Below are 26,970 nucleotides of genomic sequence, written 5' to 3'. Positions count from 1 at the left end.
TGGTTGTAATGAGGATATAGTATGCGTTTGTAGCATACAGTGGATATTCGATCTTTTATTCCAAGCTCTGAAAGGATGAATACGGTACGCCTGACGGTCTATGGAATTCGTAGCATTCGCCCAACACCACATTTCAAACGCGTTGATCCTTTCTCTCTCTTGCTCGAATAGTCTAAGTCCCCACTTCGCAGAAAAATATAGGAAAGATCAAGATTCGAACAAGATTTCTGTCCTGCCACAGACTCTCTGATCCCTCTCTATCTGAAAGATATTCTCAAGCCTATAGTCATCGACGTCTTTGGCCATTCTTCGTTTAATCTCAAAAATGCAGCTTATATCTTTGATATTATCCACTTCATCAGGTAGATGAAATGTCTACAATGTTCTGCCTTGGATAGTATAGATTCGAGAGTTTTCTGCTCAATCTCCGATTTTTTGGTAACTCTACTTCAATACTTTTATATATAGAATAATTAGAGAAACGTATTATGTTAAAAAAATTATATAATTCCATTAAAATAACCAGTGAAGATTTTTTTGTAATCTTGAAAAATTAATTTTTTTCAAAAATTTTACAATAATTTCATTATCATTATTCTTTCTTGAGACGATACAACTTTCGTTGAAACATTTTTTTCTGAAATGTTTTCTTAAATACTTTATTCTGCATATACAGGGTGTGTCTGAAGTAGATATTAAAAGATTTTATAAGTGATTTCTTACACAAATTCAAGGCGAAAGCTTTATATGACCAATCCAAAACGACTTAATTTTAAAGAATATATGATTTTAAAGTTAAAAAAATACGTTTTTCCCAAAAATTTCGAAAACCATTCGGGATATATATATATTTTGATAAAATTCTGTAAGTCTCTTTAATATTTTCAATAAAATGAGTTATTTCTAACAAAAAATAAATTTAAATTTGTTATACATTGCAAAACTGTTTTATTTGATTATAAGGTAATGATCTCAGAAATGACATATTCTATCAATCTTTTTTCTGCCGATTTATCCTATTTATTATAAAAAAAATTTCAAACATAAGAAAACTTAGTGGAATTTCAGTTTTTTTCGTAAATAAGTATATCCGCTTATCCTTGAATCCGTCCTAGATTAAATAAAGAAAATTGTATAGTTTCAAACGATGAGGCATCATGTCTTTTAAACCATACAAAGTTTCATCAAAATAACCCAAATGATTTTCGAATTTTTTTTTCAACTTGACGTATATCTTCAAAACTAAGCCATTTCATTAATATCAACATATGATCAAACTTCATATAAAATTTTCATCCCGAATTTGTATGTGTGAGAAGAAAGATTCATTTCTTAAAAGATTTTGATTAACGTATTTAGGACACATCCTGTGTATACATATATTATTTACAGTATTATATTTTTTCATGTCCGTTATGTGTATGTACTACATAATAGGATAAAAATTAAATGTAGTTAATTTATACAAATAAAATTTACCTAATTAAGAAAACATATTTTTCAAAATATAATATGCACATTTTATAAAAAAAGATATCTTCATTTCCTAAAATCTACTACGATATATTGAAAAAAATATATTAAGTTTTAATGAATATTTGTGTATTTAAATAATATTAACTAAATATTTACTAAATATAAAGATTTATTTAATACAAAAATTATTAATTTGTGATGATTTAAGTATTATTTTTTAATTGATAAGTATTTATTTATTGTAAAAAAAATTTACTAAATTTTAATAAATATTTGTTTAAATTTAGTAAATTTTTTTAGCATATTATGGCACAGTGTAAAGTTTGTTGATTAATGCATACATTAATTACAGCAAACTATAGTAAGTGTATATATACGTTACTCACAATCAGTCAACATTTTGACTTTGACATATATACACCATTATAAAAATCATTACTAATTATATATTTGAAACTAATTCAGTATAGAAGAATAAAAAATTACTGCTGGTAATACCGTACTGCGGAAGATTATGTGTAAAAACTAATTTGCTGAAAACTTTGATAGCTTAAGAAGCTTGAGCTCAAGTATATCGCAACTTTAAGAACTTACGGCATACACATCAATCAACGTAAGACGTGGGTATCCAGCGTGAACTTCGATAAGTATGCTGACACGCGTTCCTTGGAATCGTCGCTATCAGTCGACGATAGGTGTGACCTAATGTTTCCGACCCGTCACCTAAATCACCGGAGGTTCGGCCGTGAACGGAAGCGCGATCCGATCTCCCAATCTGTGCAGAGAAGCACGCGCGGACTAAGCGTTATAATAAATTCTCGAGTGATCGTCGGGTATTCAAGTGGCGTATCGCGATTCAAGTGGCGAGTTTTAGTAGGGTCGTAGCTTGGACGATCTAGGACAATCGGTAACAACGCCGCGCTCGTCAGCTGATCGTTAGGGCCGGTATGCTCTTATGGGGATCATGTTGTTGCCATGACATACACATAACAATTAGGATGGCTTTCTAGAGAGAAGTAGATCGCTCGTCCCTCATTTACCGCTATGATTTTGGAAACTATCAGTATATAACATCATATAGTGCGCAATAAAATCTACTTTGGAGCAAATGTAGACTCTGCACGTAGGAGTTTACTTTCAGGAGGCCCGTAAATAAAAGTGGAGACAGATGAGATCGATAGACCACCAACAATAAGACTGTGTAATGGTTCTTTTCCAAGCAAAACAACAAGTCACAATAACGTAAAAATAACGTTAAAAGAATCGTGACTGATCGAAAAGTGATTTTTAATAGTCATTTTGGAATTATTCGGACGCCATTTTGATGCCATGATGATTTTTTGCTCCGCTTGGGTTTCCATTTTAATTTTAAATTATGATTGATGAAAGCGAGTGTTTTAATTCATCCCAACGACTCACAAAATTCTTCAAGAACTGATTTTATAATGCTGAATTGTCATTATATTTTCTTGTTAAATTATCTTGTTAAAAATATTTAAAAAATTCATTATAACTTTGATAGTTTTTGTATCATGGATTACCTCTTAATTTATGCAAATTCGATTGTCAACCATATTAAACTTCCGTCAAACAATTTGTAAAGAACCTTAAAACATCTATCCACGCGCTGTGATGCGAAAATGTTAAAACTCCACGATTAAAAAATTGGCTTCATTACGGAACGTAATTAAAAGATAATAATATATAGAACAGCAAAAGAGGGAAAAGACAGAATGCGCGTTAAAGTTTTGCTTGCTCGCGACATATACGTAGTGTCCCAGATCTATCGGGTAATATTTTGAAGACTTCCCATTTGTTTGGGAAGAAACCTCTTTTTAAAATAATTATCAAAATAAATCAATTTTTTTAAAAATGAGCTACAAGCATTTGAGAATAAATTTATTTTTTATGAATTAAACATAATTAAATGAAATTTAATCCGCTTAATTTAATTTAGAAAATATTTCCTAATTCAATGTTTTAAGCTTTTAATTCTGAATCAACTTTTAATTTTAAGCTCAGTTATATTTTCCTATTTGTTCTCTTTAAAATATTTAAATATTTTAAGAATTTTTACATAAAGTTTCGATATTTTTTTTCGAATTTATCCCTAAAATTCGACGTTTCAAACGAATATAATGATAACATACACAATCAGATAACTTCTCTTGCATTTTTCCTTCCTGTAAATGCAATAAATTTTTCAATATATATATTTTATATTTTATATTTTTCAATATAAATATTGCAATATATTTTTCTGATAAAAATGCGGACGTCGTTCTCGCAAAATTATATCTCGTCTCGAGAAATTGACATCAGTGTGTCAATGAGTTTCGATCGCTGCTAAAACATCACACGGTGGGTTCGGGACATCCCGTAGAAGAAGCAAGGCGGGACAGGCAGAAGCGTAAACAAGGAGAATGCATCGCGGGGGTGGCACGACGGGGTACGAGGGCGAGGGGTTGTACCCGTCGCTCATGCGCGCCTGGAACCCCGCCCTGTCGCTTCGGACCACGGCCTGTCCTGTCGAGGACTCCTCGCCGAGGTGGTCGAATAGTCACGCTTTAACCCGCGATCCGCGAGGCGGACGGCATTCGCCAGGAACGCCGCTGGTGCTCGTACGCGTGAGGAGGAGGAGGAGGCCCCGCAAACATCTGTCCTGGTCCCCCGGTCCGTCGCGCCTTCATCGCGACATCGTTCTTCTTCTAAGATCGTAGGATCAACAGGATCATCGTGATCCAGTCGTGGCGACCGGTGTATGTGTGCGTGTGTATGTGTGTGTGTTCCATGTATTCAGGAAGGATCGACAGCGGCGGATCGATTATTGATATACCACGACGAGGAGTCGCGCGTGCAACGGGAATTTCGAGATCGCGGCACAACCGATGTCGATGCCAAGAATTCGGCAACCAGTTGCGGATGTGAGTTGGTGTTAAGGCAGATCCGTTTAGTGTTACCGCGAATGATACTTCGGCGCAGGAGCCAGGTGGGACGACAGGTAGATCGCGTCAAGACGCTATCAGGATTCATCGGCGGAGGCTCGCACGGATTTTGAATCTCCAAGAGTGCGCCAAGTATTTTATTCTTCCGATAGAGACAGGTACAGACACCTCGGTGGATCGATCTAGAGCGCGTGGCAAATCGTCAAGTGTCTCGACCGCTGTTGATTGCGAATGCCTGACGATAGTAATTGCGCAACGGCCAACATCTCGGATGAAAAGCGCCTTCTTTAGCGAAGAAAATGTTGACAATTGTGGCTTCCTTTAGCATTATTTGCGATCAGTCTTAAAGCTGGTGAATCATTAGGTAGAGGATAGAAACAATCGTGTCATGTCGATCTGCTTGTCATGTAAGTTTAACATACGCGATATCGAATTCCTTTGACTCGATATCCGTCGTTCAAATATCACAACGTGCGCCTTACCGATATATAAAAAAAAAAAAATAATAATAAACGAAAACGAACGACAGGCCTAACTTGGGATCAACAGATTAACAATTTCGAAAATAGCACGCGACTTTTCTAACGCGTTTGAGGATCACCAGCCTTCTCGACGATTTTTCATATATGTGCGCGGGGCTGCTACGCGCGCGCATTATCGAAATGCACGATTTCCTGCAAAACGGCAGCAGCTGAAAGGTCGTGATCGATCGACTCAATTTGATAACCCAAAGGAACCTTAAAGTGTGCAAGGTCGTTATGTATAGTGATAAAGCAGGGACTTTCCACGGCTGAAAAGTCAAGAGGGTGAATCAAGGAGAGGTACCGTAGTACGTGGCCTATCTACACACGATGCCGAGATTTACAAGTGCCCACTCGAGTAACTTGAGAAGATGCTGACGCGGCGGTAATCAAATTCATTCGAATCCTGTTCGCGTAATGTCGAGCCAAGGCCATCGCGAGAAAGCGTGCTTGGAACTTTGCGAAGCGCGCAGCATCGATTGCAAGATCTTCACGATGCCCCACGTGATTTCGAAAGGAGATCCGCGACGACAGAGCGTAAATCAGTGAAACAATAACACGGGATCCGTCGATCGAGAGTAAGAATAACGCAAGTTGCACCTTCGGCGCAAATTATATCCTAATTTTTTGTATCGAGCAACTCATATCGTTCGATGAAATCCCATCGGTCTACATAGTTACCTGACGATTATACATCGAATTTCGAAACGCAAACAAGTTAGGAAACGGCCTTGCTCAATGCTTCCTAGCGAAAGACGGAATCGCAATCAAGTTCACTTGATCTCTGATACCCTGCCGGACAAATCGTCCACGCGGAAACCGATGATCGATGCATGTCTGCTCGACAGTTGATCCTGGAGGATCAAAAATCCCTTCCCTCCCCCTATAAGTCACGTCTAACGAAGCGATGATCGGTCTGTAGATCGGCGCGCTCGATGAATCGTCGCAGAATCGAGCATCGAACAGCAGCCAGCACCACCCGAAGAAGAAGAAGAAGAAGAAGAAGAAGAAGTCGTAGAAGGAGCTTAGCCGCGTAGCGTCGTCTCGATTACGAGAGAGCCGTCCCGGGTGATGCGCGGAAGCAGCTCCGAACTCCTGCTGGAGGCGAGCTGCAGCCAGTGCCAGAGCGATTACGATCGGGGACATCAAGGTCGGGACAGCGGCGGCGAGCACGACTTCCACGAGCGGGAGCTACGTCGTCGCAAGCTGTTGGAGCTCGGGTTCGGCGCGTCGCGGCGCCGACCGCCACGGCGTACCTGCCGTCAGCGGTTTAATTTCTACGCGACATCGGCGCTGGCCTTCGTCGCCACCTCAGGCGGCGCGGCACTCCTCTTCCTGGTGCCGCTCTACGTCGACCCAGCCATCAGCACCCTAGCGGCGGACTTCTCGCCGGAGCCGGTGATCTGCACAACCTCGCGGCGCGAGGACCTTGCTGGTCTCTTCAACTGCACATGGAGCTCGTGCCGCGAGGGATGCACCAGTGATGTGTACAGTTGCACCCACATATACGTCACGTACACGCCGTGGAGTAACGCCAGTATGAAGAACGACACCGGCGGCAGGAACATCACCGCGAACACCACGGCTGATCTCACAGGCACCGTCACTGCCGGTAGGATCACTAAGTCGCAGTGTTCCCATTAGCAGTTTTCCCATTTTTTTCATACTTTTCGTATAGCTAATATAATTGCGAGAATGATAATTGATGATGAAATAAATTGGACGTTAAATTGGATTGACAAAAAAAAAGAGCTGAAGTAGTAGAGAAAGAGGTAGGAAGATTAAAGTACGAGGTAGAAAATCTGAAATACCATACTATGATTTTTGTTTCGAAACATAACATTGTTGAACGTGAGATAGTCTATACGATTTATGTCACCGTCCTGAACGTAGAATTCGAGACATAACGGATGGAATCTATTGTATAAAATTCGGAAAAGGGGTAATGGATATCGCTACTTCTTTCTCTATTGCTATTTGACTATAAAATAGAATGTATCGCCTGGGAAATCGAAGTGAAATTGGAATACATTTCGATTTGGTAGATCAACGTTGTGGATTGCATGCGTGCTTGGCAAGCACAAAAATTCAAACAAAAATTCATCTCCGACGCTAATCTTCGCTGTAAAATATCTCTTTGTCGAGCAGTGTCCTCTCCGGGGGACATCGAGGCGGTGCTGCTGGTGAACATCAAGGGTTGCGGATATCCGCCGGTAGTCGATTGCAAGAACTTCACCCGCGAGTTGGGTTACGAAGGCGCGAAGTTTCCTTGCCATTATAGCCGGGTGAACGGTAGCATAGTGATGGCGAACTATAATCGCGAGGCACAGGTCGCTACCATCATGCACTTCTTCGCGGCGCCTTTCGTAGTGACTCTCGCGACCAGCGTCGCGCTGTGTGTGATGCACTGTGACTGCAGGTGCACGCCACCACCGCGACATCCGCCGCGCGGCATGAGAAGATCCAGGGGCAACGACCTCAGGTAATTAGTTTCCACCAAAGTATAAAGCCAGAAAACACACACGTTCGTATACCTGGACAATTTTCTTTCGACGGACGTACGAATTGTCATTAGATTAGTTAATCATATATCCATAATACACACGTTTTGTGCTGAATGAGTTTAAAGTTTTGCCCTTGTTAGTTGAATGGAACGTATATAGAATAGAGTAGAGTAGAGTAGAGTTGTCACATGGAATAAAAGTGTTTTGTTATTGTAAATAATTGTTCAATCGCCCTAACAAACACGTCGAAAATCCGCGCGCACTGATATTAATGGAGTTAACAATATGGAGTTAACAATATTCATAATAATGACAAGTCACACACAAAGCTGGTAAATTGGTGTTAATACAGCAATTATTATTGTAATATTACAGCTGCTGCATGAGTATAAAAAATCGATAACGAGTTAGAAGTGTGCCAGAAGTCATCCGATTTAGAAGGTGTATTTGACGAGGCAAATAAACTTTCTAAACTGTACATAAGACAAAGATGACTTAACAATGATGTTACTACCACCGTACTTACTGTCGTCGTGAAACGATGCTAAACTCTTTTGGCTGCAAATACTGCCTTAGAAGGTATCTCAAAGATCATTTTTCAAGAATTGATTGGTGTAATCTTATCAATCTTCGTGTTCCGTTGTGCATAAATATTTATTTATATGATCGTGTTATCAGACTAAACAATCTTTTCTTCATTCTATTTATATACTTAAGAAAATGGCAAAATAACTTTTTTTAAATTTGCGTTACATAATATCAAAAATTTTATGAAAATGTTCTCGTAGTCATCTTCACTGTCGAGACCGGTTTCATTAAAATTTGCAATATTCAAAATTAGACTCCAATTAATACACAGAAGAGTTTTTCTTTGGAAATCATTTTGTAAAAATTAATATTCGGTTGAGTCGTTGGAACGCGAAAGCAAAGTAGAGATTACGATTTTTGTATAACAATTAGGACAATTGTTTATCGAGAAAATTTTTAAATCCGCTTTGACGCTTCTTCGCTTTCGCAGTATCGTCATTTAATTTAGATATTTATATTGACTTACGTTGCTGACATTTTCCGAGAAAGCTTGTTACTGCATGCAATTCATAATACTTCACTGTAAAATGATATAGACCAACGTTTCTTCTGACTCACTATAATTTACATGTAAAACGCTTTGCCGCAAATACTAGTGCTTTTTGATACACGACGGAACACGGAGCGCTGCTTTAGGAATAGAAATACACATTTATCATATTATTACAGAAAAGAGCGAATTGCAGAAACGGAAATCGGATATCGATTCATCATCTCTCTCTTGTAATCTCCGCTAATTAGCTCCAAAAGGCGTATTCATCTCATTAAACGAGTGCGCTGCCAAAAGCCGTGACGGCGCTCTCCGTGCAACGCAATGAACATGTAAAAAGAGATCTCTAATTGTCGATCGGATGCCGTAAGTAATTCCGTGCACTCGGAGTATAATCGACAGCTCTCTCTCTCTCTCACGAACATTGATATGTTGCGTGAACAAGTATTGAGCAGCGCGTAACTCGTGTAACTCGCGTAATCTGCCAATTCTTCCGAATGTCTTTTCTCCTCTCCCCTTAATTTTTCTTCTCAATTAAGTCGTTGAGCGAAACGAGTCATATATATTAAGTAAGTTACATTTTTCTCATTAAAGTAAGAGGTTTTGTAAAAGTGCCTCATGTAAAATCCTGTTAATGTATTATAGCAATTTTTCTAGATGAACAGGACTGCCTAAAGTACTTGAATAGAATATCTCAATAAAACAACTTGAAATAAAAATACTAAAAATTTAGAATCACATCAGAATTATCGACTGTCATACTGCCTAAAATATACGACTTACAATTATTGACTTATCGAATCTGTCGATCACTATTTCGCTCAACTGCTGAATTTTCGCTATCGCATGCCCCTTGCACAGATCAATGCTATGTTAAGAGAAATAAAAGGGACCAGACTGTTGAACCAAAAAATCACGTGTCATCAAGAAGCTAATGTATTATAATAACAGCCCGTACGGCAGCAAGAACGGAAAAAATTATATGTATTGTTATTTCTAAATGTATTGTCATCTCTCATGCGTACTTTGTACACACCGAAGAATCGTTGGAAATGGACTTATCGAGTTTTGCGCTACGACTCTACGAGGGTAAGATATTAAATCCACATCCAAGTAACGGCAAATGTAAGAAGTTGATGTGCGATTGTAGCCAAAAATCATTTCTACTGTGAAAGCATCGCGATTCAACGAGACGCGCGTCTCGAGAGCTCATTCCCTCTCCAAAAGCTACCTTGTTATCTTTCTACTTTCGACCGTTTGTCATTTCCACGACGATGGTATTAGAAGAGGAGGATCGGGGGTGGCAAGGATGACAGCTAGCAAATGGCAGCCTCGGCTGTCATACATCAGATTTGGAATAACCGGCGACCCTGGCCGTGTTATATTTCTCTCTTTCTTCTATTTCTCTCTCTCTCTCTCTCTCTCTCCCTTTCTCTCTCTCTCTCTCTCTCTCTCTCTCTCTCTCTCTCTCTCTTCGTTTCTCCTCTTTTTATATCTCTTCTTTTTCACTTTTCTTCGCAAAAGTTGTGTGCTACCGAACGTATCGTGTGCATTTCTACCGCAAACGGTATTTCCGTTGTCAGGATTTTTCGCTTTTATCTCGCCAAGCCACGAGAGTTGTCGCACAAATCGTTGTAATCCGTAATATGTAATTATGTTTGCCCGAACACTGGATTTTAGGATTATCTCGGTAATCGCATTCTATCTGAATAAAACTGGCGTGTATCATTTCCCTGCAGTTCATGCATTCAAACTTTCGTATTTTGACAACGACTTTTAATGCAATTGTCACCGTCGATTCTCGTTAAGTAGTACAAGTAAAGATAAGATCATCATGGAATTTATATAAAGATTATAAAGATTGAAAAGAGAAAAAAGTACGAAATAAAATGTTGTGAAAAATTTTCAAGTCGTATGGTATTCCTGCATTCCATGGGATATTTATAAGACCGATCTGAAACGATCTATTAAATCGACGATTTTGCATGTCACGCTGTTTGATCTCCGTTCAACGATACCCTCGAAATTTGTCGTGCACGCTAGAGAAAAGACGTGATACACGATACCGCTGTCGTGTTACTGTTACTAGAGATCACGTTTCGTATCAAAGGAGAGTAAAGATGAAGTACGGTAAATTCCGTTATCGTATCCTTCTTCCTCAGAATTTCCACGAGACAGACGGATAAGCCGATCGTACTATGAAATACGAGAAATTCTTCTTAAATGCGAAAAATTCACTCAGATATAGTTCGCGCAGTGCTATTATCATGTTAACGATTACAGCAAACTTTTCGCTCTCGCTTCATCGTATATATATTATGCGAGATAAATGGACTCGTAATCGCGATAAGGAACACTTCCATTTCCCGTGAAAAGGAGTTGCTTCCGCGAAAAAAGAGAAAGAAGAAGAAGAAGAAGAAGAAGAGTTAGCTCTCTCAAATTTATGTCACGCAAAGTACATCTTGTAAAATAATCGGTATATTTGACGATCTGTTTTTCTGAGAATCGCTGAGAATCACAGAGAATCGAGCTTCTGGAGAGAATGGAAGAGTAGTAGGTATAGCTTAAGCGTACTCATTAACTTGCGACCACGGCGAGATGACATCGTACATAAGCGGATGGAAGAGATAAAAAAAAAACCTCTCGAACTTTTAATTGAAACAGAGCTCCGAAAGAGCCGTAGCTTCGTGTCAACACGTGAATAAGAGAATGTCCCGGAAATTCGTTTTACGTCGCGGCTGAAGTTTCCGTGGCTATTAGCGCGAAAATGAATGAGATTTTAAACTGGCACATCGGAGGTAGCCTCTTTGAACATACTGAGGATAGTTAGTCGAGAAGAATGTCGCGCAAAAGTTAACGTCATTTGTATCTTTCTTTACTCAATGACATTTATGGCTGGCCTCCTCCCACAGTTGGATCTTGGCCAAAAACTTACAAAAGGATATACTTATATACTTTTGCTGACGGGTTAATTTATAAGTAACTACTACATCCAACTGTTTGAAAAATTCTAAAGGTATTTTTACCTTTTACGTGAAACTGTTTAAAATTGTCATTTCTTATTTTTAAATATATTTTTCTTACAGAAATCCAATTTAATATTAAAAATTACTTATTTTGTGTATTAAAAACACTGAATAGCGATGCTTTTATTATAATATTTAAAATAAATAATTAATCACTACCTTTCAGTATTCAATTTTTATGCACGAATGATTTATTCAACTGGAATGTTTCTGACGTGATGACGAAAGATATAATTGATGTCAGAAATGTATTGAATAAAAATTTCTAAGAAAGTTTCAGAAAAAAATACAAATCGATTACTTTTATGTATTTATTCTGAATTATATTTTGCGCTTAAATTCTTAATATGATCATGTGATAATGTTTTGCAAACATTTTACGTGTAAAATATAAATAATACATTTAGCAAAATAATGAATTAAAGCACATTGTTTTACATTTCCCTCATTCCGTAACACTTATAATTGGATCAACATTCGCGCCAATTAGTTTGAAAAGTCGTAACTTCATTCTTATTCTGATTATTCTATAAGAGCGTACTCAGGATATAGGAAGAATAAACGTTGGAATTTCCAATTATGGGCAAATTGCATGGCTTCTACCGACGCGTGGTGGTTAATTTGACGTTTGAGCAATGCCGCTCGGTATGTTTCGGACGCATGAAGTTACGGCTGATTTACTTCGCAAAGCGACTGAGCGAACTGTCGCAAAAAAATTGGCAGTGATCGAGAGACGATAAATAAATGGAGTAGAGGTAGATCGTTCACTGTCTCACGCAATGCAATTACCTGCAATTGCATTCGTTCTGCATTTCGTGAAAGGCACGTGCCGTTAGCTTTATAATTAAATATTTATTTAATTCGAATAGCTGGTAACAATTGTTTACGATCATCGCGTGTACGCATGATAACTTTGAGCGTTGACGTGTCTAAAGAATAACTCATAATGATAACATCGAAAAATATAAATTTAATATAATTTTTATTGTGCGCAAAAACACACTCGTGGAAAATAATCTTTCTTTTATAACATTAACCACGCGAACGATTTAATCTGGTTATAATAATTTAAATTGTGAAAAGACAGAGAACTTTTATCTTGTGCATTCATCAGAAACATAAAGTGTTCTTTGCAAACCGCATTTCGATATATCACAATTATTGCATCTTTTTGTTTCGATACTTGTGTGCAAGTTTCATTTATCGTTTTCTTCTTATAAAAACAGTATTCTGCTGCTTTACATTGTCATAATTATTTGTGCGCTACATAATTTCTTGGGCAATCGGTTATAAACGCATGTACGGCGCGTAATTCATCTGTAAAATTGCATGGTACACATGATTTTACAGCCAGTGTACGATCAGACAGAGCTTAAGGGAGCCTGACTTTACCAACGCACACGCAAAATACAGTTGCAATACCAGTGCTTAATTGCTTCGTGCACACGGCATATAACTGCCTCTGCCTCCAAAACGTGGAGGCGTTTGCGGTAACGGCGATACATCGAAGGAAGATTAACTCTATGGAGCTTAGCGTGCAACGGGTTTACCTGACGGAGAAAGATAACGGAAACTGAAAGGGATATTAATTCTGAGACATTTCTGATGCCGTTAGAATTCGTAAATAAACGTAATGTTAACTTTTAGAATAGTGTTCTTTAAGAATTATCACTTTAAAATAGATATCAAAGAATTGAATAGTATTCTTATTTACGTTCTAATTACAAATTAAATGTGATTAAAGGGATTAAAGGGATCATCCTCTCGAGAATTTGAAGAAAAAACAGAATCTTGATGAAATAAAAATGAAATAAAAATTTGATATGTCATCATATATAAAAAAGATTCTTTAACTATATAAAGAGAAAACATAAATATCTTAAAGTGATATTTACAATCCATTCATATTTTAAAATTGTCTTAAATGTCTTAAGACGCTAATGCAGTTCTCTGATCGGTTTATGACATCTTAAAACTGTCCTTAAGACAGTCTCAAATATAAAAATCGATTATGAACTATTGGCCTTAATGTCTATAAAAACAAATCGCTTTTACATCATTGGAATGTAATATAAAATTCATACCTCGAGTATCACCAGTTTGTTCTACTAGGATCAACATAATGGAGTGGTAGAAGAAAAAAACAAGATTCTTAAATGGAGCAAACCCTTGAGACATCACCATATATAAAAAAGACTTTTACATTATAAGAAGAAAATATATAAATATCTTAATATATATGTACAAATTTCTCCAGAATATAACATAAAATAGATTTCCATTTTCACACGTTTGTTTTGTTAAGGTCAACATAATGGAGTATTCTGTATTTCTACTTTCCTCCACATTGTTGTCTGTACTAATATTTTGTTAATCAAACGAGTTACCCGCAAGAGCCTTTTCGTCAGGTAGAACTTTCTAAGGAATTGTATGCTTCCAAGGAATATTGCAACAGTATCTCATGCACTATTCGCTGTCCTCACAATGGATCCATTCGGGATTCCTACATTATTGACTATTTATTCAATCTTATGTTCGTGCTCGACACGTCCATTTATTCCCATCTCACGGAATTATGGTTTCGATCAAACTAAATCAGTTCAACGCGTCGAGGTCGCGCGTTACACATACAAGTACATCTTTTACATGCTCATACGCGTGTACGCCACACGATCTTACGATATCGCACACATCTACTATGTAGTGGCAGGCGCCACTGCTCGGTACGATCGGTGCAGAAGTGGTTATCTAGCTTGCCATTAGGCACGATTGTAGTTTAATTGCTTTTGACGTACGTTCCGACCGTGAAGCCACTCCAGTCCTTTTATAAAAGTAAAGTCAAATCTCCACGGCACCAGCGCGAACGGAATCACAAGAAATATCAAAGGCTTTTACGAGATTTTGCGCTTTTAATTATGATTAAAAGAGTTAAAGGAGGAGATGAAAGTTGAAGTAAGATTAGTGTCTTAAACTGATGAGCAAAGTTAAAAATATTTTTATGACCGTCGTGACAATCCCCTTTCATAAAGTTTGGTAATTAACGTAAAAGACAAATTGCATTTTATTGCAACATTTATGTGAACAGAATTATTATTTGAACAGAAGTTATTTCTTCTTCAGGAAGGAATCATCAAAAATTTTGTGGGAATTTCGTATTGCACACCGCAGTAACCAAAGATCTAAAGTTAAGGAACAAGTTGAGAGATCTTAGATTATTCCTTGATAATACCTCTTAAGAAATTTTGGGAATTCATAACTTAGCAGCTCTGAAAAATTATCTATTGAAACTTCCGCATCAATTTCCTTCATATTATTCGAAACGGTGCCAACGTTGTTGTTGTTGTTTACCGCTCCGCGATGTCGCACTGAAAGTTTGCTGCCGTCTGACGCGCAATGAGGAAAAGTCGCTATGTTAGAAACAATATGAAGACTGAAATGCAGGTCATGGCGCGCCTCCTTGGAGTGCATTTCATGTATACCTTCATTGAACAAACTAAACTTTTCACGCAAAGAATTTGATTTAATTATCTGTACTTTGACCATTATTTATGGTATAATCATACAAAGCTTGTCCGAGATGAAAATAAATTTAAAAAAGCGTGAACTATGTTCACAACAGGGTGCACAGAACAACAATGCAATCGATAGTGCGATTTTCTGTCAATGCAACTGAAATCGATACATAGTAATTTAACTAGGCAACGAAACCATGCGTAACACATGTAACAATTATTGACGGCGTATTCTGTGAATACTGCTATCTCCATTTAAACTGCAGTTATTCACCGACGATGTTGACGTTAATCACCATCGATTGACATTTCTATGAAGAGCTACCATACTAAAGAGTTTTGATTTCAATCGAACTGCTTCAATTCCATTACATTCCTTTTACATTGATAACTTCTGTTCTATATTTTGCAGATATACAACGTGAGTTGTATATATATGAATAACATTCGAAACGTGTTCGAAAATCCGAAAACGGAATTTTAGAGGACCGTTGAGTTTTCCAATTCGAGCACCGTCGATACCCTGTGGCTTCAGGTCCCACGCGTTCCTATAAATTGTAGCATTATTACGCAACGCTCGCGCTCGTGTAGCTGTGATAATGTTCAATTTATATCAGTCGATGACAACTCTATCGGATCGCGGTAAAACGATTCCTAAATTGGTCGGTCCGCATCTGCAACGGGACGTGCGATGATTGACACGGTCAATACTTATTCATGGCACGTTAGATAGGTATCGAGCTCGCCTGCGAGTCGGTAAATCTTTGCCCATTGGTCGAGTGTAAAAACGATCCTAATACGTTTAGCACGTCCCTTTGGATAAGTTATGCACGAGGTGTAGAGCGCTGAATCGAGTTCCCAAGCGGTCCGCGCGGGAACAGATGGCGAAACACCACTCATCGATCGTGTCCCTTGTCGTCTTGCTGCCAGTTTCCAGTGAAGGGTAGTCACGATACGGCGAAAAGTATTTCAAATATGAGATTCATGCATTCATCTGGATAAGTTCGTACTTTCTTCACTTCGCCGATATCACAAACTATTTTGATTTGGTAATTTATTTTTTTTTTTATGCGCTCGCAGAGCGCACACAGAAAAACGGTTTTGCTGAAGTATCTAAAAATTTAGCTAAATATAAGTCTAAAAATAATTTTATCGGACTATCAAAATAATTATGATAAACGTTAGGCAGATTGTTAGAATATTAGCATTTTTTGCAGTATATTATATTTGCAGTATAATCATGCTTGAGAGAGAATTTCCTTTATAATTATTTTATCCAACAAAATTATCTTCAGTACTGTATTTACTTAATTTTTAAAATTTTTTAATATTTCAGCAACGTTATGTTAAGAAAAACTTTATTCTCATTTGAAATGATTGTGAATGTTCTTATATAGTGTTACATTTTAATAAAATATGGAGTAAACGTTGCGATTTTTATTGTATTCAGCATATAAATGAGAAACAGAACATTGATTATCATTGTAAATTTAATTTATTTAAGTATATGACATATAGTATTCATATACGTAATCAATTATTCTGATTAATGATGTTAATTCGAACTAAACATATATTAATACCGATATAATAATTTATATTTACAGTTTAATCAGAAAAAGATCATCGCAAAAATTTCAAGCACTACGGAGCATTATGTTTTTGCAGCATTGCTCGTTTTATTTGAGTTTTCTACATAATGTTTTTAATGATCCAACAAAACTATTTTTAGAACTGTATGTAGCTAAATTTTTTGATATCTCAGTAAAATTAGTTTTTCCATGCAGAATTTACGCTTTAATGTCTATTGTACATTTCGAATAAAATGATGATATTGTTATGTAAATTATATAATTCATATACGAATCATACATGAAATATGTGTGACTAGAATGCATGTTGAATTTTAATATTGATGTATTATATATAAAAGTTATATATAAAAATAAAAGGATAGAAATATCGAGAATATAACAATTAATATGCTAAAAACGGTTACGATATAATATTCTTTTTTTAATTCAAGAGAATAATCTCAGATTTAAATTTAATTTAATCGGTATCGAAGGAAAATATACAAGACAGATTGATAACTATTGATAACTTTTTAAGAATAAAGATTTCCTCATTCATTTTTTATATTTATTTATTTTGTTTGCTTTTCAGAGCTTATCACTTTGTAGCAAGAATTATAAACTTTATTTTAAAATTATCTTTTAATAATAAAAGTATATAATAATTCGATGAGTATTTTCGATGAGTAATTTCGGAAATATGGCTTTTTACAGCTTATGTCTTAAATTTTGCAACACGTAAGTGTGGTAAATTAGATTTTCTCAAGTAAGAAGTTGATGCAAGTATATACTTGAATGAAATATACGAACCAAAGTAGAGTCGGTCTCCCTGGAAATCGAATGAAGCAATTCCAGCGAAATCGTTTCAGAGAACTCTAGCTCGGCTTCACAAGCGAATTTCTGTTGAATCTTCGAAATTATGTGTCTCTGGAAATACGGATATGGATCAACGGAAGAACTTACGCAAAGTATTCTTCGTCTGAAATTGTAGATTATAACTATAACTACAATGATATAAACTCAATGCAATTCTTTATTCTAGAATGCAATTCTTTATTTCCTTTCTCTAGTTGTTAATATGAAATGTTTGATTTATCTGTTTATTGTATTTATGCGGTTTATATTTATTTATTTTATCATCTGCAAATTGCCAATATTTCCAATGAAATATAAAATCATATTTAATTTTCACAATTGCTTCAGGTGAATATAGGTGTATTGTACGTATAATACATATTGTATGTATAATACATGTCGTAATAGGTCACTTAAGAAAATTATATTGATCCGCTGCGTTTCGCTGCGAGAAGGACAACAGAAAAAAAGCCGTTAAACACTGCGAGGGCTTGCAAACGGGGCGAGAAAAATCCGTGACCGATGCAAGGTGGTCGGTCGAGAGGAATGCAGCTCGGCAAGGACATTGGTGGTGGTATAATAAAAAGAGAGATCGTAAGTTTCTTGCGGCATTTCTTTCGTCGCCATTCTTCGGTTCGAAGGACGGCGTGGGCGAAGAAAATGCACTCCGCTCTATTCGTTCTCGGCATTGGCCGATACTCACTGTTTTGCCATCTTATCACGTTTATTTTTATTATATATTTATTCCGCAATGGATTATCAATCAGTTGTTTATTTTATTTTATTGAAAATTCTCCTGAATGGACTACAAAGACAAACGGTAAAATAAATATAAAAAAATTGATTTTCTACTGATACTCGTACGTTTGTCGCGTCCGTGAAAATAAAAGATCTGTTACTTAACAGGCTGAGCTATCTTTGAAATAAAGTTTACATAAACTAATGAATATTCATTTAGCGTTTTGTAAAATTTCTCAAAATCTGTTTTCTACGGAGACACTTCACCACAACATTTCCACACTTTTCACAGCGGGAAACAGTTTCTTATAACGAGTCACACCATTGCCGCGGCTATTTTTTTTTCTCTTTCGTGGAGTGTTAGAAATATACTTGCTTGACAGCCACAAGTTGTTGCTGGAAAATTTGCGCGTCCAGATTGTTGGACACAAGCGACTTGTTGTGCTTCTCGGAAAAGCTGTCTTGGGTATGTAACAAAAAACGGACAATGTGACGTGCCAGCACTTTAATTCAAAGATTCCTTTTTCGCGAGGTGAAGAAAATGAGATTCCAGTTGCCAACTAATGAAAAGAAAGTGGTATCGCATTTAGTGTCATATTTAGTATCTCATATCTTTGAATTCGGTTAATTAAACTAAAATTCCGCAATTATATCTCCGCTGCCGACTCCAAGGTGCAAACCAATGCTGCGGTCTAGCGAAACTCATCATGTTTTCCAAGAGAATTGCCGCTTAAGCCACGGTGAAATTAAATTTCTTGGTTTGTTTTTACGATTGTAATAGTATGAGTTATGTGTGCCAGGCGGAACGATGGCTTTACGTCGATTTGACGCAGCGGGATTTAAAGAAGAGTGTGGTTTCCATTTAATAAAAAACTGAAAGCACTTTAGAATACGCTATTTCGGTTTTGTCCGGTTTTGTCCTAGCTATCAATATATATTGTATTTCGGGCGCGGAACAGCTTATAGTATTAAATTATGAGGAAAAAAGAAAAAAACTAGAAACGTATGGTAGAGAATCTCTTGGTACTCTCACTATCAATTTTCGGAAAATGTATTTGACCTTTTTCTAGGGAAAATACTGAAAAATTCATATATGCATTTTAGATCAGATATTTCAATGTGTATAAAAGTATATGGAAGTGTAAGTCTATATGGACAAAATAAATTTTTTTTAATATTAAAAAAAGCAAGAAAATTTTACCAAAGAGAGACTATTTCAAATAAATAATCTTTTAACTGTGTCTGCTATTCATTTTTCTAAAGATTCCAACTTCCATGCATTCCAGTTTAAAGGCCATTGTATAAATGACGTCAAAATTTTTCTATTTTTTAAGTATAAATCTCAATGAGATAATTTCAAGATTCAAGATATATTTTATCCGTGTTTTTTTTTCTTATATTATATGAACAATTAATTAATTTACGTTTTTTTAAAATATAAAAGGAGATAGAACTTTGTAACATTTAATATGTTAATTTGATTTAATTTTTAATTTGATTTATCGAAATTTCTCTAATCTGAAGTAGATGTACGTTTAAAGAGAATGAAGAACAGTTTCAGAACTTGAAGAAAATGAGAAATTCAGCAATTGCCTCAGGCTAAACGGGAAACTAGTTTCCATCGGATCATCAATGATTTCACCGTCGTTGGCACTGCACCTCGCGCTATCAATTTTTGATCACGCTTCCGACAGTATGCCGCACTCGCCGGCGTGGAACATCATGTCGCTTTTCACTCGAACATTTCACTCGACAAATACAGATAATTGGGAATAATTGTTGCAAATCTGCAAGCGACATTATATCGATACATAATCGCAATTCGTTCCGTAGGTTTTATTGAAAGTATTATGTCAAAAGAGAATATTGCACAAACAATAGCATCGACATTAATTTGTTTCTTATATTTCTATATTAAATTAGTTATATACATACATTATTTTACCCGATAAACAAATACGTATTCATTTATAAAGTTGCACAGCGTGTAAACCAATTATTTTATTTTATTTTATTACTCTTTTGTACCGTGTTTTATAACATATTACCCTATTATTGGTGTCATTTTATGAATTGCGTCGCTCCTCGAAGCTCACATGCCACTCAGTCAAATTGCACCATACGTTTATATTGAATTCCTGGACATATTAATGTGCATCGTCTCTCATCTTCGTAACGGTGAAATTATATGCAAGTATTCCAGCAGAATTTGGGTTGACATACGCAGCAAATTGGAGCTTAAAAGCTACTAACTGAAACTCGAGTCTATATCTTCTGAATGCCACCAGTCGGTTGAATACGCGACACTGACAGGACACTGATTTGGTAGGACAGGTATTTGGCCCCGATCTAAAGGCTCATTTATTAACGTCCATCGCGGGACTCATTTATTAACGTCCATCGCAAATTAATCTCATGGCATCATGATCCGCATTACGATCCTCAACATCGGTATGCCCAATATGCACAATAATCGATTAAAATCATTTATTTACTCTGTAAAAGTGAATCAGTGTATTATTACTGACTTCAGTGCTACACTTATAACTGATGTAATTATCAGTGAATTTTTTCATTTATAAGTTTTCTGTTTTTCAGTTATAATCTACTGTATTACTTTTAGAGATTATGATTTTCTGCAGATTCAATCTGTAGAAACCATAACTTCTAAAAATAAATCAGTGTGTATATTATTTCTGAGAAACTGTATTATTTCTGAGTAAATATTCGATATTACAGTTACAAGTGTAGCACTGAATTTAGTGATAATACATTAATTCTGCACTTTTTTTTACAGAGTATCATCTTTTATATATGTAACTTTTCAATTTCATTCAAAAGATGTAAAACAAAATTGTAAGATTTGTGTATTTTCTAATTTCTATTCGTCTTTTCATTTGGATGAACTCTTTGCAGAAAATGATTAGATTACTTTTACGAGCATGTTGTTCGCAGCACCGACCCGGAAAAACGTTTACGCAAGCAAAAGTTAGCGACTCGTTCGATATAGACTGCAAATGTGTATTTATATCCGTATAAACTTCGATCAAAAGTGATTCACTCACGCGGAGGTCGCTTTCCGGAAATACTTTCCAACTGTTTCTTTCCATTGACATAGAATGAACTACGCATCTTCGATTTTTCGCTGGTTGTTGGTTAATGCAAGAACTTCAGCTTACGTTTGTACAGCTGCGTTTGTAAGTTGCAACGAAGCGAACGTCAATATAGCCCGCACTGTGCATAGTCCCATCATAGAGCAACCATAAGTTGTTCAATACGTGAATTGCATACATTGCGATCGAAGTAGTCTCGTCTGTGAGGAATCTATTGCAAATATTCGCCACTGCTTCCATTGGTTGCCGCCTTGATTAAGTATTCTGTATAATTTCGTCGAATTAAGGCGAGAGCCTACATTATTTCAAATTAATATAACATTCTGTTTATTCATAATTTAATTATCGGACCCGCTTATACATGCGCGATATTGCACGGTGCAATAATTAATTTTTATATGATGCTTTTATAAGTAATATTAAATTCCCATCACATAAACGAACGCGCTCGTCGAAAGCGGTCTGCTTTAAATTATAATTAATTCTCCCTATCGTCAGTTTTCCCGATGTGTTTAATTATTTCTGTCGGATCGGACCTAGCACACTTTAAAATTTACCGCAAATAGAGTTGACGGTGTATCGCTGCGTGCGAGTCTACGAATTGATTTCCGTACAATGATGTATCACTATAGTGATGAAAGCTAAATGTGTGTTTGACATGGTAAATAGAGTTATGGAAAAATTGATAAAGTTTGCTGAGGATACTTGCACGTGTGCAATTACTCTACGAAATTTCAAGAAGGAACTTCTTCGTTAATAGACTATTTTCAAATTACGTACCGCCATCAGTTGTAATCGGACTTGCAAGATTCTCACGGTTCTATAGATCTGTGAGAATAGCTATGAACAATCAACGATTATCTGTCTCGTCGAACGTGAGATAACAACGATTTCACGTCGCTTAACGGTGATGTCTGACAAAAGGTGAGAATTTAACGGACGTCGAGTGTATCCTGAGATGAAGATTGATCTCGGCGAAATAAACTTGGATCAGCAACTGAACGTCTCTCTCTATCGGTTGTTATTAGCTAAAAGTTCCTGGACGCACTCCAACTCGGAATCAGCCTCATTTGATCGCCAATTTCTTGCTATATTTCTGAAATCGGTCATGAGCCACTCTTACGAAGTAATGATTGCCTCTACTTTTTTTCCCTATTAGTGGGACTAATGTAGATTGCCTTGGTGATTTATAAAATGGAGATTGCGATATCCTCTTTTTATGTGAAAATAAATCTAAATTTTATAATAAAATCTGATTAAATTGGAAATTAAATCTTTGTCAAAATGAATCTTGCTTTATAATCGTAGCTTATGTTTGACAAAGGATTACAAAAGATACGTTTCTTGTAACTTTTTTCTTGTAGCTTTTTTTATTCAATATTTTATTTCGCGGGAGATTTTTAACACTTTTGTTTGTAATTTTGTACTTCATTCACATCAAGCTACTTCATAAAACGAGCTCCAACGGATATTTTATTATTTATGTAACACGAAAGATTACAGAGCTTCAGCTAATTAAACTTTTATTGCAACAGATTAAACTTTTCTGAGACAATTAGCATGAGCTATTAAGATATTTTAATAATTGAAAAAACAGCTGCTGATTTTAGTAGCTTTATTATTAATGTATCATTCCGCAAATTGTTTCGAATTATTTTATCTCTAAAAAGAGATTGGTCAATAATAGAACAATTGATTTTATAATTGTGCAATTATTTCATAAATATAAAATTACATTATAAATCACCCTTTGATGACTATATAGATATAAACCGAGAGTAATGATGTTTGTACAGTATTTGTATTAAGTTAATGTGCGCTCATACATGCTGTTGCATATTGGCGTTCATGTCTGAGGATGCGTTATAAGTAATTAACTTGCGCAACACTGCCCTGCAAATTCGCGAAATACGACCGATACGAAAATCGAGCTTGAAACCCTATAATCGGATCCAAAGTTTCACCCGCAGCGCTCCTAGTACAGGCTCGTCTTGTAACCACTTCTACATTCGTAGTAAACTAAACTGAGTCTGAAACTAAGCGACTTAGAACTTCCTTGGGAAACTTCTATTCCATTACGTAATCACGATATAGACGCCACCGATGTATGTTCTTGCTGTCATTCTTGAAGATGGTCCACATAGAGTACATACTTAATAGAATTGTGACACGGAATTCTAGCAGAAAAATTCTTTGTCGAAAGCTTTCCAGAAAATTCGTTTTCGCAATGTAACGAGTTAATTTCTAAATTCCATATGAGAAGAATTCCATATTTCTTTGAAGAAGTCTTGAAAAAAATATTGAAGAAATTAATGACGTTTTAAAAAAATATTAAATAAAAAATAAATAAGTATATTAATCACAAGGAAAATAATTTATTGATGTATTTATTATATTGATTGTAACATATTTAAAAATGTGTATATAATTAAATTAAACGACTTAGAGTCTTGTATTAATAACCTGGCATTCGGAGAAAAGTGTCGTGACATCATAAAGAAATATTTTTATAGCATTTATTATTCTATATTATTTGATGATGATAAAAGCGTACCCCAGTTCTGTTATAATTTGCGTTATATACCAAGGTTAAATCCGCCATAATATTCGCGAAATAGTTTTGTAAGAGAATGATATTATCTGTAAGGAAGTTGGTAATTGTATTTACAGAGCACGGACGAAATTTTTCCCCTATCATGAACGTATATTTTCCTGATAGAATCTTTTAATGGCACACCTTTGCAACATCACTCGTAAAATAAGTTTACGTTTCTTTGCGATCTTTTTCATGTGCTGATGAAACGGACGAATTTCCCGGACCGAAATTTTGTCGGGTTCCAACGTCGCGCTGTTGGAAGAAACAAGCTTCCGTCGCGGAAGTGGCTTATCCATAAAGGAAACAGGGTACCTTTACGAATAAGAGCACATGCTATGATTTCCACGGTCACTCCCTATCTCGAAGAGAACGTCCTGCACAACGATATTACATATGTGGTCTCATATATGTATATTTATACGTATGTTATATTCGTGTGCACGGAGGACGCGAGTGAGAGGCACACGTAATGGCGATACGATGTTTTAAGGGATATAGGTCAGGGATTCGTGAGATTCTGTACGTGAATGCTTCGACGGTGTTCTATATCAGCGTTTAACCTGAATTTTGTAACGGCCAACATCCATCCAGAACGAAGCAAAACGATTCGGTTATGAGTACCTGAGGAACGGAACGGCAGAATTTTTTCACCGCGAATAATTGGAAATGTGATTAGAGAGCTCAGCGGCCGCTGCGAAAACCTCGTGACGATGCACTAAAGTTAATTAACGTGCAAATCTTAAAGTTTACACTCAACATTAAATGTCAACGTAGCACCATTTTTTTTTTACTGCTAACGTGTTCGTGAAAATATGAGGCTGTGGAAGATACCGCGCATTTTTAGCATGAATAGTAGAAATCAACATTTAAGAATTGAAAATGATAATTACACGAGCGGAATTTTACATAAATATAAACGTTCACTTTATTACTGTTTAAATAAAGATGTTAAAATATAAATAAATTAAAAAATGTAGTTATTAAAAGTTCTTTTTATTTGATAAAATTATTCCTGCATAATAAAATATTGTTAAGAGTTCTTTTCATTGGTATTTCTAGTTTCACTAATTTTTATTTGCATCCTGTTAGTTGCTGCTTGTAATATTATTGTCTTTCTGAAAATCGCTCGAAGAAATAGACATTCAAATCTTTACACGAGCGAAATTGTGTATTTACATAATTTCATATTGCTTTATAAAATTTATTCTAGAACGCCGTTGGGACGACATTTTATGCAAAATACTTCATCAACTAGTGCAACGTCGCTCGCAATTTTTTAATCGTGTGTTAAACTGATAACCTGGCAGCTGATGCCTGTGGCAGTCGATTAATTCACCACTAATTTTTTGACCTCGTGTTCGCGAAAAACAATTAGTGATCGATAGCTTTCCTTAAAGTTCCTACTTTCTATAGAATTGTCACATCTGACAAATCATTATACAGTAACGGTCTAATAATCGGTATTATGAATTTCAACAAAGGCGGTAGAATAAAAGCAGTAAATAAAAATAAATTTCGAAAAAGAAGCGAGCTCACAGAGACCGACATACGTGCTTAGAATAAAATAGATAATCTTGTTGACAAAGTGCTTTTAAAAGTAAAGAAGAAGCAGAATAAGATGTGACTGTACATAATATTACAAGCAACATATATAAATCTAAATTAAATCCGTTGTTGAAAGACATTTCGGAGGGCTTGTTATCAATTTTATGAAATCTCCGCGGACAATCTGTCAAAGAAATATCCGGGCTATGTCAGGACTGTTCCAGTTTTTCTTTAAAGGGTATTAATATATCGAAAAAGAAAGGAAAAAGGGAACTTTCATCTCCAACTTTTTTTCAGGTTATAAGCACGGTATCACCGACCACCATGTGCTTCCACTATGTTCAACCATTTTCCAACACATACAATGCAGCTGACAATCTTTGACCGCGCACAATCTTTCCAGCACATTACATTACATTAAGCTCGGGGACCTTTCCTGAACGGATTTAGAATTGACCCTATTTATGCTGCGGTAGCGACAAATCTATACGGAAACTAATGAAGCTTAAACTTTCCGTTTTGGTCACAAGAGGCTTCACGAATAACTCAGTACTCTTTCCAGTACTTGTTATTCTCTAGTAAAATAGAGAACAAGTGCATAATTTATATAAAATTATTTTCTAAAATTTAATGTTTAATATGTATAAAAATATTGCAATTACTTAGCAATAATTCATAATTGATAATCTATATATTCATCACATAGCAATGTTTCTTTTTTAAATTTTCTTTTTAAATTAATATTGGTACTATTATTTTGTGTTCGATAAATAAATTTTTTATAAAAACATCAATTTTTTAAAACTACATAGTATTCTTTTAATTGTATATAATAGATTCTATATATATATATGTATATAACAGATTCTGTACAGTGTCTATAATATTTTTTGGTTTAGTCATACGCTATAAAAGTTTGCACAAATGATTATTTTTAGGTCAAAAGACTTACCGTCTATTCCTGTCTGCGAGCAAACATAAAAATTCTGTTCGAGTTTACTCGAGATTACTTCCTTTGAAAATTTGAAGCCACGCCTTCGAACGATGGCGAATAGATACGACGACTTTGTACGTGATTTCGGCGAATGTGCTCAAAGAATTCGGTTCTTCGTACATTTGTTATCGCTCTTCTACACCCAGTATGTCAAAAGCCACTTTGGCATTCACTGGAACGAATGTTGCTTTACTACATACGATATCATGGTTGAGTTGACAATTGAAAGGTAGAAATGCAAAACATGCATTGTCTCTCTTTTTGTGCGTGAGATTTATCGTGTTTTTATCATTTGAATTGCGTCCTTATCATTTCAGTGAATGACGCCTCGGTCAGATTTAATACTCTTTCAGATATATTTAAAATATATATATAACTATATAATTATAAAAATATATATAATTATATATATAAAAATATATATCTATAACTATAAAAATAATATATAACTGTAAAAAGCAAATTGTAGGTATAAACGCTTGAAACATTTCTT

The 26,970-nt window shown here is 35.7% G+C and overlaps 1 protein-coding gene across 3 annotated transcripts in view; it reads left to right on the top strand.

Moving 5' to 3' along the window:
* Positions 1-3,976: 3,976 nt before the first annotated feature.
* Teh1 (tipE homolog 1 phospholipid transfer protein) overlaps positions 3,977-26,970 on the top strand; it is a 58,476-nt gene continuing 35,482 nt past the window's right edge. For 2 of the 3 annotated variants that reach the window (XR_015544789.1, XM_011066820.2), the window contains exons 1-2: positions 3,977-6,554; positions 7,091-7,424. Coding sequence is in view for 1 of the 3 variants with exons in the window: in XM_011066820.2 (XP_011065122.1) it covers positions 6,014-6,554; positions 7,091-7,424 (875 nt within the window). In the remaining 2 variants the exon portion in view is untranslated. Of the gene's footprint in view, positions 6,555-7,090; positions 7,425-7,821; positions 8,026-8,703; positions 8,891-26,970 lie in introns of all 3 variants that reach the window. The other variant, XR_015544790.1, reaches the window with a different exon arrangement.

This window comes from Acromyrmex echinatior, chromosome 4 (genome assembly GCF_024713525.1).
Source record: "Acromyrmex echinatior isolate Ae372 chromosome 4, ASM2471352v2, whole genome shotgun sequence".
NCBI classification, from domain to species: domain Eukaryota; kingdom Metazoa; phylum Arthropoda; class Insecta; order Hymenoptera; family Formicidae; genus Acromyrmex; species Acromyrmex echinatior.
Note: the sequence above shows the minus strand (reverse complement) of the source record. Positions and strands in the feature narration are given on the sequence as shown.